Genomic DNA, 15758 nt, shown 5'->3' on the forward strand with positions numbered 1-15758 from the left:
GATCTCCAAGCCAAGGTGTTGAGATCATCAATTGCAGCTCGCTGATACAAGTCGCCTGCGAGCGCATTCACATCGCCAACAAGCTACACGAGCCTAGCCCAGAGGCCCGCCGTTACCATGCAGTTCTCTTCAAAGTCGTTCAAAGCGACGCTTCCCAACACGCTCGCCGCCAAATACCGCAAAGCGCTGCAGAAGCACCCGTTCGCACTCTTTGGGCTGCCGTTCCTTGCAACGATTGTCGCCGGCTCGTTTCTGCTCACACCCGCCACCGCGCTGCGCTATGAGCGATACGATCGTAAGAACCAGCAAATAAGTCAAGAACAGGCAATGGGCCTGGGGCAGAATCGAAGGAAGGTCAACATGAAGGATGAATACTACGTCAGTAGCTCGCTACACACCACTTGCGGAGGCGCATAAATGCTCGCTAGGAGAAGATTGAGTTGACATAGAGACTGACAATCACACAGAGATTACAAGCCAAGGACCTCGAGGACTGGGAGCAGAGGCGTGTCAAGCGCCTGCCTGGCGAGCCGGACGGCACACTTGTTTGAGCTTCGATGCGTTATACGGTATGGTGTTGTAGGACATGTGTGAGCATAACAGCCAGTACTTCTGAGCCTTGCGGCGTTCGGCATTCTGATATTGAAATCCCATTTCTACACTGAGATCATTGTCAGGAAGAGCGGTTTGAGTAATGACCTCATACCAGATGGCTCTCGTTTGGTTGCTGTTCCGTTTTTGTCCATCTTCAACAAGACTTCGCGAGAAGTGTATATTAAAATTGCTAAGCTCTTTTGAACTGTCGTAAAATTGTCGACAATCAAGTATGTCATTCCTTTCCATCCGTTCCGTCCAAATCATCATAACGATCGTAGGGCGGCCCGACCTCATCGAGTTCTCATATGCCAATGCGGTCTACTGACGCCTAATTAAGTGATGCAACCCTGACCAAGTCTATGCCCAGAATGTAGCAAAGAAGAAAGTACAAGCGAGAGATCATAGGGTATCTACTGCTTGATCTCGTAGGTGCGGCGGAACAAGTCGTCGACCTTAGTGAGGTAGTAAGTGCCGGGCAGGATGCCGTCGGTCTCACCCTTGGGAGTGTAGTCCTTCTGGAGGTGAGCCTGCTTGCGGAGGTCGCAGAGCTGTAGTGGCGTTAGTCAGTGTGTTCAACAATAGGAAGGGGCTGAAAGGGAAGCTTACCTGGTCGTAAACCTCAGGGGCAACAACGCGCCTGGCGTCGAGGCGGTTCTGGATGTCGAGCGACTTAGCAATCTGCTCGTAGCTGCCCTTGACGGTGAAGGAGAACAAAGACGAAGCGAGACCACTTCCATAGCTGAAAAGAGCAATGCGCTTGCCCTGAGCAGTCTGGCTGTCGACGTTGGCGAGCAAGCTGCACAAGCTGGCGTAGACACTGCCACAGTACATGTTTCCGCACATGGTGGGGACCTGGATGCTGGGCTGGACGCGAGCAGCGAATCGCTTCTTGGCGAGAGCCATGAAGGTCTTCTCGACGGTCCTGTCAGAGATAGAGGCTTCGTAAGAGATGTCCTTGATCGCAGCGGGGACCTCAGCGAAGATGGGGTTTGAAGGGTTCTTTAGGTAGTCGTTGTAGAGAAGACGAGCGTACGACTTGGACACGAGCTTGCAGGTGGGTGCATGGAAAGCCATGTAGTCGAAACGGTCGAGAGGAGTCTCCTGCTCCTCAGAGTGGCCGTTGACGCCGTTGCCGTTCTGCTGAGCCTTTAATGTCGCCTCACGCTCGTTGTAGGCCTTGTAGCAGGCATCAACAGCCTCGGTGTAGCACTTAATCGAAAAGTGACCGTCAACAATGGGGTACTCGCTCGTCAAGTCGGGCTTGTAAAAATCGTAGGCGTGCCTGACGTAGGAGCCGCGCTTGCCGGGCTCCATGACTATAGGAGCGTTGGGACCAATGAGCATGGCAACGCAGCCAGCACCACCGGTAGGGCGAGCGTTGCCCTTGGCGTAGAGCGCGATATCACCAGCGACAACGACGGCGTCACGGCCATCCCAGGCAGAAGACTCAATCCAGTTAACAGAGTTGAACAGAGCGTTGGTACCGCCGTAGCACGCATTCACTGTGTCAACACCCTCAACGTTGTAGTTACCGCTCTCCTCAAACAGCTGCATGAGAACAGATTTGACCGACTTCGACTTGTCAAGGAGAGTCTCGGTACCGACCTCGAGGCGGCCGATGGTCTTGGGGTCGATGTTGTACTTCTTGAAAAGCGTGGAGACGGTGGTCAGGGCGAATGAGTAGATGTCTGCGCAGCAAAATATTAGCTGTCTCCTTTTCGCTCTAAAGCACTCGACGAAATCACTCACCCTCACGATCGTCGCAGAAAGACATCTTGGTCTGGCCGAGACCAATGGTGTACTTGCCAGCGGCGATGCCATCGAACTTCTCGAGCTCAGTCTGGTCGACGCACTGCAGAACTGAAAGTTAGGAATGTTGACGTGAACGGTACCAGGAGGCGCAACACAGCGTTTGCCCTCGCTATTCGGATAAACTTGCCTGGCTGGGGAAGTACAGCTCAATGGCCTTGATACCGATGTTCTGGGGGCGAGCAGCCATCTTTGCTATTGTTGTGAGGTGTGGTAGGAGGGAAAGGCGAGTTGCTGAGAGGGGTGTGAGCCTGTGAGGGGCGGTGTAACTGGTTAAGTACTTAGGCGCAACACACGCAAAGCGGTCAAGAACAGGTCAATGCTGGCAACCTGAGCCTTAGGGTGGATGAGGAGATTTAACTGCTTTTGTGCAAATAACCTGGGTCTCAACAACGGCAATTTCCCGTTCATACGTTCGCCTGACGCGCGATGGTGAACTTTTACACTTGCATTTACCACTCTTGGCGACCAGGGTCTCAACGCTCACGAGGCAGCATCAACATTGAGACGGCGCACCCGTCTGTTGCAACTTGCGCCGTCCACATCGTCACTCTGTTTCTGCGCCATACATTTAATCAGCAAATCTTTGGCCACCGCGAATTGCAACAGCGTGGCGCCGCACTTCCGGAAGACGATTTGGGTGGGTGTGCCAGGAACAGCCTACCTGGAGCCTATCGCGTTCGTCTTGGCCTGCAGGTTGCTGCCCTAGTGTCCGCAACACGAGGCCTCCAGACATGCATGGCACCGCGTAACGACTCGACCGCAGCTGTGTGGCACTCGCCAAAGGATCGATAAAACATATGCAGGTTCGTGTCCAGATGCACTGACTTGAGGGATGGACTGCGCAACAAGCGTTTCGTACCGGAGCTCTGCGCCTCGCTTGACTACACTTCTAGGCTTGTTGTGTAGATGTAAGACTTGTGCATACTGCAGTATGATCTGCGTGCTTTGTCCTGCACCCCTTTACTTGTGTAATTGAGCACAGCCACTTCCCTCGAGCACTGACTGCTAACTCAAAGAAGACGTCCATCGTGCCTTGAGGCACGCGACAATATACCATTGAGTGTAAAATATGACTATAGCACGGGAAGCGGCACCATGAAGTGCGTAAGCTTCGAGCCTGATGCCATGTTCAAGATTGCATTGAGGCTTTAGTAGTCGCAGGCTACAGCTGTCAGCCGAGCGGCATGGCCCGAGCTCCCATGAACTTTGCCAAGACGCATGCACGAAGGCCCGATGTATCGGAGCAGCTGCTCTCTTTAGAGAATTTGTATTCATCGTGTTTCTCGAACTACTGGCAGCTCACAAAAGCGCGATTCGAAGGTTGCATGTATTCTCATCCCCTCTGGTGCCTGGCAGCCTCACATCACAGTGTGTGGTCTCGTGCACGAAAAAGTCTGCCATGCTTGACCATGCTTGGTGGTGGATGTAGACATGCAGGCCCCTCTCGATTGGCTATGACGAGGGAAGTTCGGGCAGAATGTGGGGTGCCCACCACGCGATCTGATCAAAATCTGATAAGATAATGGGGCAGGAAATGGAGACTGTCGCGGCAGAATAGAGAACGATGTCATGGCCTCAGGCCGTGGTCGGCGCAGGGCGGCCAAGGTAAAGACGGCTTTCGAAGGAAAAACTCATGGGTGAGCCCAAGTGACCCTGATATTAACGTGAGGGGTGATTGACCCAAGTCTGTGCGCACACGCGGTTGTGCCGCAGCAGCCTGCCACCAATCCGTCGAGATAGAGTGGTCGAGGGTAGCGGCCACGCAATGCGCTGCGAGCGCAGAATTCGCAGGCAGCTGCTGCGTTGATTGGCGCACATCAGCCGACGAACTGCTAATCTGGGCCGCTGAAGGGCAGTGGTCGGTGTGAAACGGAGGCGACTGTCTCTGGGACTAGCGGCTGGTTTGGCATGGGACTTGCCGTGGCCGCCCATCGCCCGTCTCGACGCTCGTCTCAGAACAGGTTCAGCGCTCCACACACCCAACACCACGACTCTCTACACGACCCCGACATCGCTGCCCACCGCGCCCACGCCCGCCGCCGGACGCGCATTGATTCGACGCACATCACGTGGAACATCTCGCGACGCCGGATCGAGGCTTGGAAGGGGGAGATACGGCCGCCCGGCTCAGGGACCGCACCGCGCCATGGAGCGACGCAACAGCCACGACAGCACGTTCTCGCGACGGGAGAGCGTTCCCAATGTCTTCGACGACGACTTCGAGATTGACTTCGATGAGAACGACTTTATGGTTTCGGACGGGCTCGGGTTCCGCCAGACGCACGCCAACGCAGAGGAGCCGCGAAATGGCCACCCCCAGGACAGCGACCACAGCGAGACGCCGCAGCGCCAGTACTCGACGTCAAAGGCCCCAGGGAACGCGGGAGACGATCTTCGACGCACTGCGACGAGAAACAGCACCGCCAAGCTGCGCAACTCCATGATAGCGGACAGCCGCCCCCCGGGCTTGAGCAATCGACCGCCCCTTACCCAGTCCAATCTGCAAAACCGCGACTCGGTCAGCTCTACTGCCTCGTTTGCGACGACCAGCAACACAGATAATCCCCTTGAGACCGGGCCGAGCCACCCGTACGGCATGTACCCGCAGCACACCATGGGCCGCTCCAACAGCATCGCAACGACCTCTACCGTGAGACAAGATCGACCCATGTCAATACAGCGACCAGCGCATCCATACGCCATGTACTCGCAAAGCGGACTGGACGACGAGACGCCGATTCAGGCCATGCAGGTGATTCCGCCGGCATTGCCTCCCATTCAGACGGCCATGCCCGTTGGATTTCCAGGACTGAACAACGGCTACCACCGCGTGCTAGGACCGGACGGCGAAGAGCAGGACATCATTGGGCCAGACGGACACACCGAGCAGCTACCTCCCTACTCCAGATACCCTGATGAAGGACCCACGAAGGCCTCCATGGCTGCGGAGGCAAGCGCATCCCGCATCATTCCCGCTCCTCTGAACCTTGCCATGGAACCTGAGGATCCTGCCACCGCTCCTGCATCACCAGTGTCACCCATTAGCGAGACATCTCACTCAGCGCATGCCCCGTCTGCTGCCACGGAGCCCTTGCTACCTCCTATCACACCTGCTCGTCTGCCGCCACAGAGACCAGAAACGCAAACAGGCCATCTGGCTCTTGTGTCTTCTGCCAACACTGTCCCAGCTGCACCTTCAGATTCATCCTCAGCGTCGCTTCTGTCCTCAGAGTCCGAATTCGATGAGAAGTACAATGAGAAGGGCGATCCAGAGTCGACCAAGACGAGTTGGCGCAAGAAGCGGTTATTCGGAAAGATTCCTATGGGTGTCGCTGTTGTAGTTCTTGTGTTGTTATTAGTCTTTGCTGTTGCTCTTGGAGCGGCAATTGGTACATTCGCTGCGAAGAAGCACAGTGGAAAGGACAATAAAGGGCACGGCGGCAAGCCTGAAGAGGAACCGTAAGTCTGCCATGCGACCCTTAATGATAATATTAACCATCGTAGGCAACCACAAGTCACAGGAGCCTATTCAAGTGGGTCCCTCTTTGGGGCTACACCTATCTCGATTCCTTCTGATCTCTCACCACTACCAACCGGTACTTTCGCACTCCCCCTTGGTTTCCCACAAGAGGCCAATCCGGGCTGTCTGGTCCAAGCCAACGAGTACTCGGCGTGGTCTTGCAAGATCACCTTTGCACCCATCATCATTACCATTAACGATACTGGCATCGATTCGAACGGCCACCAGCAGCAAAGAGCATCCACTCGTGGAGGGAACGGGGTTCCAAATGGCATCATCCAGTATGGCGCGCAGACTCCTCAACTTGACCTGGAACCAATGCAACTCGTGCGCGATCTTGATTTCCAGTCACTTGGCCCGGCTTTCCACTTCTCTACCAGATACGACAAGCTGGTCGTGCTCAGACCTGAGGAGCTGACTGCTGGCTCAGCTCTGAAGAAGCGCCAGCTCACAGATGACCCGCCATCTCGTCAACGATTCACTGTTCAGCCTGGAGACTACCCATGGTACTGCTACTGGAACCAGACATACATCGAAGGCTACATATACGCCGAAGACAACTCGACAGCAGCAACCTTCGCCGCACTACCTACACTGTACACAACGAACCTACCCAGCTCCTCCGCATCATACAGCTCAACAGTTGCCGCTGCAACTCTCACGCAAACAAGCACACCACAGACCTCACCCACTGCCGCTGCAGAAGTCATCCCAACATCGTCCGCCATCACCCGCCGCGACGCCGCCGCAGACGCAGCAGCAGCCTCATCGCGCATCCCGCCCTACCCGCGCATTGTCAAGATCGAAGAGCGCCGGCTGCCAGACTCGCCGCAGCCTTACTGTCAACGCATGGTGCTGCTGGACGACGGCAAAATCGCGCCAGCACCTAATGGCAATGATCCCGCTGTTGCGCTGTGGCTGCAGGAGCAGGATCCGAGCTATGCAGAGTACTTCGCGACCAACTCGGCGACAGCGCAGAGCAAGCGCAGTCTGGAGCGCCGGACGGATCCGAGCGATTCGTGCCACTGCCAGTGGATGTTCAAGTAAAGTCCCCAAGCCCACGTGACGGGGGGATGAGATGTGTTGATAGTGCTATTTGTCGTGCGTTTGAGCGCTGTTATGCATACTTCTGGGCGGAATGTTTTGTACCTTTTTTCTTTGTTCTTGTTGCATATATCACGGGTACGGCGTTCCTATGTCCGGACACGATTCTATTGCGTCTTCTTTTCTTTTTTTGGTCATATTTTCTGCTATCTTCGGTGTTGACACCGACCGAGTAACTTGTATATAATGGATGGGTGCCGCTGATGTGGACTATGAGCACGTCAGGCAGGCTTGCGAGGGCTCGTGGAGAGCACACGAGGCTCGTTATAGGTAGAAGAAAACATATTATCATTCCACTTTGCTTCTCTTGCTATGTTGTAGGCATTGCATTTATTGCAGATCAGAGCAGATAGTTGTCTTCTGGGGTGCATGAAACAAGTTTACAATTTTCTATGGAGGTCGACTTTCAATCAGGACGAATAGGAATGGACTTTGGGAAGGACCAGGAGGGCTCCATCGATCACTCCTTGACCTCATACATGATCCATCCGGTAGCCGGCTGCAGTGAGTCCAGCCCTGCTCCTTCCGTTCCCTACGGCGGCTTTTGGTCTGGGTTTCGGTAGCCGGCATGCTCATTACCAGAGTCAGTTTGGTGAGCTCATCGCCAAACTTGGACAATTTGTTCAGCCTGTTATGTATCTTCTCCCAGTCTGCTCGCTCGCCCAACAGAGTTACAGATGGTATGCCGCACAACGGTGCCATTTCACACGAGAAGTACTTTTGCATTGCACCCATCATCAGTACCGCAGCCACCGCTCGGTCACTGTCCGTGGTAGTGGTGAAGTCAGGCATGATCCACTCCTGCAGATCGGGGTCCTTGGCATTGTTTTGGATCTCTTTGGTCATGTATCTTGCGAGCAGACCGAAGTCGACAGTGTGAATGGTACCGATAGTATAGACCGTGAGCTTCTTCTGCGCTTTGTGTGCAATGAAATAGTCGCGCAGTTCTTCTGCGTGCGCATTGATGTAGAAGTTCAGCTGTGAGAGGACCGAGAACCAGACATCCTCAGGGCAGATTGTTAGATGGTGATGATGACTGTATGCGTGGTAAGCCGCATACACAAGCCCGTTGCGCGATGGCGATGTGTGTGTATCCTGTAGGTCCTTCTCGGAAAACGAGCTCTGGATTATCTGCTTGCAGAAATTCGCTGGAGGCTGCGCTCCTGAAAAGATCTGAGGAAGTTGCAGCCTCGGCTGTTTGCCATACATAAGCCGGCTGCATGACCGGCTGTGGTAATGGTAACAGACATATTGAGCAAAGCTTTGGTGCGATGATGAGGATGAGAGCACTGAGAATATGGATCCAGAGCTGGATAAAGAGAATATTGATAGAGTTCAGAGTTCGGAAAAGGTTGCTTTATGGTCTGTTGTTCTCCAGGCCCCTCGCCGGCAGGCAGAACTGGGACGAGGTGGCGGCCTCCTGCCTACCTGCCTCATTGTGCAACTTCTTACTTAGCAGAGTTCAATCTCTCATTACCGTTATCTGTTGAGAGATACAAGTTTCATAAGGAATGTCACCGATGTCGCGATGGTACAAATGGTACAATCACTTCTACATGAACCGTGGCAAGGCTTAAGAAGACCACTCAAGCAACCCAGAAATCTGACGTCCTGCTTCGAGATCGTGGTCGTGCCAGTCTCGCAGCTTCTTTGCGTACCTTGTTGTCATTTGTCGTGAGAAGCAGAGATCCCATTTAGTACGATACCATCTTTTGCTCGGCTCTCATACGGGAATTCCCAGTAGACCTCGCAAGACGGCCGAGTCCACACATGCCGGGGTAGCGCATTAAGCGTCAAGGCGGTCGGTCATTCGGTCAGAAGAGACCAGGGTGTGTCCGCATGGTCGAGTATATACTCCTTTCGCTTCGAGAGATTGAACCCAACAGACTTCATGGAGACTTCCAAATTACGATGGCCTAAAATTATAATTGCAGAGCAAGGTGACCGTTGATGAAGGTCTTCTGTGGAACATAGTGATATTCTCCGCGATAGTTGTATCGAAGCATGTGGTGCACTGTATCGGTTGTAATGCACTGATGAGAGTCTTCTACCTGCCAGTCTGTATGCGTGACTCCGATCGGCTCTCAAATGAACATTGATACTATTGATGATCAAAGAAGGCTGAGACGGTCAGTCTCACGATCGACCGTACGTTCTAACTCGGCGATGTCCACAGACTTCTGGCCGAAGCTGAAGTCGCGTCTCAGTTTAGCCTTGAGGAAATGACTATGTGAACTTGCCTCATGGCTTCGCTCAACAACAATTTGCAATGGCCTAGAGCTTTTGTCGCAGCCCTTGAGACGGCGCAGAAGACTCAGGTTGCAGGAGTCGGTAGCTTGTTGGACAGTTGTTTGTCGTTCTATCAGTTGCCGTACATCTTCAAGTAGTATTTCGAGATGCTCTAGAGATCCCGTAGGTCGTTGAAATTCCACCAATGCTTTCTGGGTTCCCTGTGCGAAGACCTTGATTGCACGAATGGACTGTATCAGTTGCAGCGACGGCAACACCACTACTATGCCGCTAGCTACCCCAGCAAGGGCCTCGTGCTTAGCAGATAACATCCTGTTGGGTAAGATAACGACTTAGTGAGCCGTCATTACTGCCAGCAAACTGATGAACGAGTGGACAGTTGTCGATTGTCACGATAGTGGCACAGTCGCTATTAGCATTAGCTTTGCATTTCCCAGGCCAACGCCGTGACATGTTTCTACTCTCGCTCGTCTCCTGGACTCAGTCCATATGGTATAATGTTCTACTCTCACTATCCGATCACCCCTTTAAAAGCACACGAAACGCCGATGCTATGTACAAGAAGCCAGTAAGAATATGAACGAATCGAAGGAGATGTGTGCGTCTATAGCTTGGACTTGGTGCCCTTGCGAGTGACTGTGCAATGGATCAGGCCGTTAGGGTCGGATTGGGGAGCGAGAACGGTCGCGTCCTTGCCAGTGTTCTTGATATCCTTGTGCCAAGAGAGGTCTGCAGTATGTCAGTGTAAAATCGTGGTCTCTTGACTAAGAATAACTCACCAATCTCAAAGTAGTGCTTGTTGGGCAGAGCGTAGTCGACTGCCTCGATCTGGGGGACCGTGGCCAAGATTGTGTCGGCCATCTTGTACATGGTGGCTTGAACACTGGCGCTGTCATCCTCGGCGAAGATCTTCATCGTGATATCCCTGGCAGCCTTCCAAGCACCGTTGAAGTCGATAGCCTTAACCTCCTCTAGCGTCTTGAAGAGCTTCCATTGCCAGCCGGCTTCGATCTCCGTGCTAAGTATGCGGTCCCAGGTCTCGGGCAGGCGTGTGTACTCGTCGCGGTGGAAGCCGTGGAAAGCAGAACCGGTGCTCTTGAGTACAAGGAGCTTCTCGATCTTCGAGCGGATAGATGAGCCTTGTCCCTCCCTTGTGACTGCCTCGACAACACGGATCTCGTCACCGTCGCGGTAGAAGGAGTGTGGGTGAGGCTTGCCGTCGATCTCCATGCGAGTCCATCGGTGCTGGATGATTTTAATGTGTGCGGCGTGGATATGAGGGTAGGTGTTGACAAAGTGGTCGCCAATGATTGCGGCGAACTGCTCAGGAGGATCGATGGGGTTCTGCTTGGCGAGGATGTAGGTGGTCTGCTTCTGGGTGTCTGTTGCAACAACAACCGAGTTGTCTGCCTTGGTGTAGCTATCAGAGATCAGTGGCCGCTTTCGCTGGAGCTATCAGAGTAGCTTACGAGGTCTCGATATCTCCCTCGAGCAGAATGCGGACGGTCTGCTCTACAACAGTGTGAATGCCGGTCTTGGGGTCCTTATCAACCTTGTAAAGGCGGACGTTGTCCTTTCCGTAGCGGGCATAGCTAAGTTGAGACATCGTGATTGAGTTTGGATAGAACACGAAGCGTGACTAGCAAGAAGGCAAGCTACTGGGGTCAATTAAAGACTGAGGGGTGGATGCTTAGAACTACGACCGCTGGGTGGTGACGATAGTTATAGCGCCCGAGACGCAAGGTTATCGGAGCACTATCAAGCGGAGGCGGCCGAGCTGCGAACACGCTGCTTTCCACAAACACGGATCGTCAACAAGGTTTGAGTGAGCGACAGAGGGCGGCGTAAGTTCACTCGCATTGGTTGAGAAGCTCATCGGCGAGCTCCGATGCTCTCAGGGTGGAAGCCAACGACACGTGACTGTTTTTACGCCCAGCTCCGCCAGTGGGTCTCGTCGAAAGGAAAAAGTTCAAGAAGCTCAAGTTCGACGGTGGCCGATCTCCGGTGCGGCATCACGCCAGCATGGAGTCGTCGTGAATAATGAACGCGCCGCAAAACCGATAAGACTCGAAGCAGTGGCGATGGTGGAGACCGCAGCACGGGCCCACGACGCGGTTGCTTCGAACATTGGCCGTGATGTGCTGGGGTTGTCAATGGACACGCGAACATTTGAGTCCGGTTGACTTGCATTCGTTCTCCGTGTCTTTACCCTCTACGCTCCCTTGTTTGCATCCACGCGCCTTCCCAGGTGGTGCGCCGCTCCTTCCCTCAAAACCCAGGCCACAGCCACAACCCCGCTCGAAGCGTTCGGTCTGGTACCGCACAATACACTGATTGAACACAACCACCACGGCTTCTGAGGCAAGAGGAGGGCGCCGCCGTAACAACGACATGCGATGCGGTTGACAGACCCGTGGACACGGCCTTCTGAATGACGCCACCCGTGCGCTCCGTGAACCCTCAGGCCGACGTGCCCTCGACCGACCAAGGCGGCTCACTGCTCGCACCCACACGAACCAGAGATGGCCGCTCCATGTCTGCCGCTACCGTCAGTGTCATGGCGAGCTCGCGCGGGGGTCAGTCGTCTTATGCGACCGCGCATTCTGGACCGGGGAGCTTCAGTACGCAGCTAAAGCCCACGACATCACAGGATAGCAGGTTGCGCCCGGACATTGATATGCATGCTATTACAGTGGGTGATAACGACAACACAACTAGCGAGCAGCGACAGGCCGACTTGCAAGATCAAATCGACAAGGAAACGAAAATCAAGATTGGATCTGAGAACTTATTGGAAGCTTTAAATGCAAAGAGTGCAAAGAACGTCAAGGATCAGAGGGCACAGGTTGAGGAACAGCTGAATTTATCAAACAAGAAGCTTGCGCAGCTCAAGGCAGGCCTGGCAATCGAGATACAGCGCGCGAAGGACGTGAAGTCACCACCAGCAGATCCACAAAGCCGGCTCTCGTTCCTGTTTCGACGCAATCTCTCGCGTTCGCCGTCACGCCACGTTTCCAAGCAGGACGAAGACGAGGATGAAGAAACCGAATCGCCAACCTTTGTACTCGCAGAAATATTGCAGGCGTTGGAAGTGACGGGCATGCAGCCTGAATACTATGTCGAGCGGGCCAATTCTCTCGTCCTTTTACTCAAGCGACATACTACACTCAAGTACGATTTGGCTTGGTCCATATTCGGTCTCAGGATGCAGATGATGCTCCTTAGTGACAGCCGAGAAGTCGTTGCAGCTGCGTATCGAGTCATGCGGTATGCGTTTACCGATAGGAAATCTCTCCAGGTCATCCGAGGGTTGCAAACCGACTACTTGGTTATTCTGTCCCTTGTTAAGGAAAGCAAAGCTAGCGTTGAGCGCGAACAAGCGCTGAAGTTTGTGCGAGCCTTCTTGGATGTCAAGGACGGTGTTGAAGAGATTGGACGAGCTGTTGTGCGGATCATAGTAGCAGTGGCTGAACACACCGAAGACAGACTACGAAACATCGCGACATTGACGCTCGCCGAGATCCTTGTCAGGAAGCCGTCCCTTCTAGTTGGCGCTGGAGGTCTGGGAGTACTTACCGATGCGCTGGGCGAAGGCAACTATCACGCTGCTGAAAGCGTTGGCTCTTCTTTACTATACCTTCTCGACACGCCACGCCGAAGGCAGTTTCTACGCTCAGGTCGAGAACTTGAGACACCGTTCGCAATGTTCACTGATGGAGGTACCCTGCACGGGCACTTACACGAAGAGAAGCTTAAAACGAACGCCAAAGTCATCGCTTCCCTACTCAGGAGCTGGTCTGGTCTGCTAGCCCTCTGTATGAACGATTTCCTTCCTCTGCGATCCTTACTGCTATCACTGCAGATACCCACTGTCCATATGCGCAACATCATCTTAGAGCTCTTGTTCGATCTTTTCAGGATCAAATCACCGTCGTGGTCTTCCTCTTTCCTCGCCGGACGACGTCTAACGACCTATGGCCGTGTTACGAACATGCGCAATGAGCCTGGCAAAGATCATTCGAACACCAAGACTGGGACCTCTACCAACAAATGGAGCCTTATTGATCATTACATTTCAGTAGTTCTGGCCGCTTTTCTACACGCCGGGCTGGTACCGGCTCTTCTACGCGCCGAAGAGGATCCCTTGACCCTACAGCTGAAGCGCAAGACGACATTGCTCCTCGGCGAGGTTCTGAAACTGGCAAATGATCTATTGCCTCCATTTTGGAGCGCACAGCTCCAGGTGCTTCCTCAGCTATTGAAATCGGCTGCAGAGTTCAACTCAGAAGACCGTTTTGTGGCGATCGGCACGATCTATCAAGTGGACAGCGTCAATCGCACCCTGTACCGGTCAGCACAAGCATCTCTTCACACTAGTAAATATGCCGCCCCAGTTGACAGCACGACGTCCGAACGACCGACAGATCAGTCCAAGGCTCAGGCCGCCATGTCCATGGATGAGGGCCAATTTCGCACTCTGATCCTTGAAAGTCAAGTCCTGAATACCACCAACTTCCAGAAATGGAATTGGAACTTGATTCAGACTGCCATCGATGGTCCCTTGCTCAACCCCAAACGTCTGGATGAGGCATTGAAAGTCACGAAGTTTGTACATCGGCTGTTCAACTTCTATCGTCCATTCAAATTTCGCTTTGCTGATGTGAAGAACACCAAACCAAACCAGCGTTATGTCCGTGCAGGATGCGCGCTGATGACCAGTCTATTACAGAACCCTGAGGGCGTCAAGTACCTTAGTGAGAGCAAGCTCATTCGACAGCTGGCAGAGAGCTTATCCCACTTCGACAGGATGAGCGGCTTGACGTCCGACTCACCACTCTTCCAGGCGGACCGCATGAGTGAGACTCTTACTGGAAGCTACTTTTCACTTTTAGGTGCATTGAGTAAGGACTCTCGAGGCATCCAAATCCTGGAAAGATGGAGGGTCGTCAATATGTTTTACCACATTATCGAACTGAATGGCCGCGACGATCTTATCCGGGCTCTTCTCAGCAATATGGATTACACACTCGACGGCCATCTGCGCATCATCATATCGAAAGCCATGACATCATGTTCCAAAGAGATCCGTATCTTTGCGACTGGTCTATTGCACAAATATGCGACAAAATCGATGCAACTATCAGGCGCGCAGGGAGTTGCAGAGTGGGCTATTAAGTTGCTCGTGACACAGCTTTATGATCCGGATGTCGAGGTCTGCGAGGTTGCGATCAGAATCTTAGAAACTGCGTGTAACGAGACCGAGTCACTGGAGTTTGTGGTCAAGTGCCGGCCCGCGTTGGATCATTTGGGTGAAATTGGTGCACCTTTGTTGCTTCGATTCTTGTCCACATCAGTGGGGTACCATTATTTGGACGGCCTGGATTACATCACCAAAGAGATGGATGACTGGTTTTTGGGGAGGAACGATGCCTACGTGGTACAGATCGAAGCTACTATGGCCCGCGCCCTGGCCGACATCCCTGATAAGCCGTCATCACTGTTGTCGTACGACGAACCTTCGGAGCAGCCCGAGTATGGTCTTGTGCCAGCACACTTCTATCGAGAACTTACCCGGACGAAGGAAGGCTGTAAGTTGCTGAAGCAAAAAGGGCACTTTGAGGAGTTTGCTGCCAATATCCGCGACTTTGCAACAGAGAACAACGATCCAGAGATTATCCTTAAGGTCAAGGGATGTCTGTGGGCAGTAGGGAATGTCGGGTCTATGGAACTTGGTGCCCCTTTCCTGGAAAACTCGGACGTGGTCAAGTGGATCGTACAAATCGCAGAGACCTCCGAGGTCATGTCCCTCAGAGGCACAGCGTTCTATGTCCTTGGCCTGATATCAAGAAGCTTGCACGGCCAGGAGATCCTGCTTGAATATGGGTGGGATGGTGTAGTCAGCGACTCTGGGCAAGCACTCGGGTTTTGCTTGCCTCTAAACTTCGGGAAGCTGTTTGAGGTATGTATTTCAGCTTACGGTCTAAGCCACCGCTAATCATGTGCAGATAAAACCTTGGGCAGCCAAGTCCGAAGACGTTGTTTTCAGGCGTAAGAAGGAAGTCACAGTGGCTATCACGGACAGCGATCCGATCAATGCTCGCATTCTTAAGCTTGCAACTGACCTTGGCAATACTGTTCTTGCCAAGCGAGCTGCAAACGACCTTCAAGCGTAAGCATTGCTCACGACAGGGGATGCCTCTCAGCTGACATTGCGATAGTATCAAAGCTAAGAAAGCGTCTGGGTTCAGCAAGCCATCTATCTTCCGAAAGGTTATGCAGGTACTGGAAGCACATCACTTCCGCCTGCCAGCGTGTCGTTTTGTATTGGACCTGTTTGACAAACGAGTATTGGAGCAGGTTGTGCTCGAGGAAGAGGACGAAGAGAGCGAGGAAAGTAGTGACTCGAATTCTGAGTCGGACGAACAGTCTTTTGGTACAGTCGGCACTGTAAAGAGCTCATGACATTTGCGACGGC

At 53.3% G+C, this 15758-nt stretch overlaps 8 protein-coding genes across 8 annotated transcripts; 4 read left to right on the forward strand and 4 right to left on the reverse strand.

Annotated features, from left to right (window-relative positions):
- On the forward strand, positions 1 to 561 carry M421DRAFT_416353 (cytochrome c oxidase assembly protein COX16, mitochondrial). The gene is made up of 2 exons (XM_033591031.1): positions 1 to 378; positions 468 to 561. Exons 1-2 carry the CDS (start codon positions 118 to 120, stop codon positions 549 to 551), a joined length of 345 nt encoding a protein of 114 aa, XP_033452986.1. The 5' UTR covers positions 1 to 117; the 3' UTR covers positions 552 to 561.
- A 9-nt stretch (positions 562 to 570) lies between these two features.
- M421DRAFT_416354 (hydroxymethylglutaryl-CoA synthase) lies at positions 571 to 2812 on the reverse strand. Its single transcript, XM_033591032.1, has 4 exons — positions 2537 to 2812; positions 2347 to 2449; positions 1204 to 2285; positions 571 to 1145 (listed from the first exon to the last, which is right to left on the reverse strand). Exons 1-4 carry the CDS (start codon positions 2594 to 2596, stop codon positions 1008 to 1010), a joined length of 1383 nt encoding a protein of 460 aa, XP_033452987.1. The 5' UTR covers positions 2597 to 2812; the 3' UTR covers positions 571 to 1007.
- A 772-nt stretch (positions 2813 to 3584) lies between these two features.
- Positions 3585 to 4089, forward strand: M421DRAFT_416355 (uncharacterized protein). Its single transcript, XM_033591033.1, has one exon. The coding sequence runs from the start codon at positions 3594 to 3596 to the stop codon at positions 3930 to 3932; it is 339 nt and encodes a 112-aa protein (XP_033452988.1). The 5' UTR covers positions 3585 to 3593; the 3' UTR covers positions 3933 to 4089.
- M421DRAFT_399167 (uncharacterized protein) lies at positions 3974 to 7200 on the forward strand (the record flags this gene model as incomplete). The annotated part of the gene is made up of 3 exons (XM_033590178.1): positions 3974 to 4014; positions 4261 to 5868; positions 5914 to 7200. 3 exons carry the CDS (start codon positions 3974 to 3976, stop codon positions 6974 to 6976), a joined length of 2712 nt encoding a protein of 903 aa, XP_033452989.1. The 3' UTR covers positions 6977 to 7200.
- A 223-nt stretch (positions 7201 to 7423) lies between these two features.
- Positions 7424 to 8242, reverse strand: M421DRAFT_89100 (uncharacterized protein; the record flags this gene model as incomplete). Its single annotated transcript, XM_033597738.1, has 1 exon — positions 7424 to 8242. The coding sequence occupies one exon, from the start codon at positions 8240 to 8242 to the stop codon at positions 7424 to 7426; it is 819 nt and encodes a 272-aa protein (XP_033452990.1).
- An 855-nt stretch (positions 8243 to 9097) lies between these two features.
- On the reverse strand, positions 9098 to 10013 carry M421DRAFT_416356 (uncharacterized protein). Its single transcript, XM_033591034.1, has one exon. It carries the CDS (start codon positions 9592 to 9594, stop codon positions 9145 to 9147), a length of 450 nt encoding a protein of 149 aa, XP_033452991.1. The 5' UTR covers positions 9595 to 10013; the 3' UTR covers positions 9098 to 9144.
- Positions 9831 to 11313, reverse strand: M421DRAFT_416357 (uricase). Its single transcript, XM_033591035.1, has 3 exons — positions 10753 to 11313; positions 10063 to 10703; positions 9831 to 10012 (listed from the first exon to the last, which is right to left on the reverse strand). Exons 1-3 carry the CDS (start codon positions 10887 to 10889, stop codon positions 9888 to 9890), a joined length of 903 nt encoding a protein of 300 aa, XP_033452992.1. The 5' UTR covers positions 10890 to 11313; the 3' UTR covers positions 9831 to 9887.
- A 401-nt stretch (positions 11314 to 11714) lies between these two features.
- Positions 11715 to 15745, forward strand: M421DRAFT_53833 (cytosolic regulator pianissimo; the record flags this gene model as incomplete). The annotated part of the gene is made up of 3 exons (XM_033595158.1): positions 11715 to 15242; positions 15289 to 15452; positions 15502 to 15745. 3 exons carry the CDS (start codon positions 11715 to 11717, stop codon positions 15743 to 15745), a joined length of 3936 nt encoding a protein of 1311 aa, XP_033452993.1.
- Positions 15746 to 15758: the final 13 nt, after the last annotated feature.

Source organism: Didymella exigua (genome assembly GCF_010094145.1).
Source record: "Didymella exigua CBS 183.55 unplaced genomic scaffold M421scaffold_3, whole genome shotgun sequence".
Lineage (NCBI taxonomy): Eukaryota > Fungi > Ascomycota > Dothideomycetes > Pleosporales > Didymellaceae > Didymella > Didymella exigua.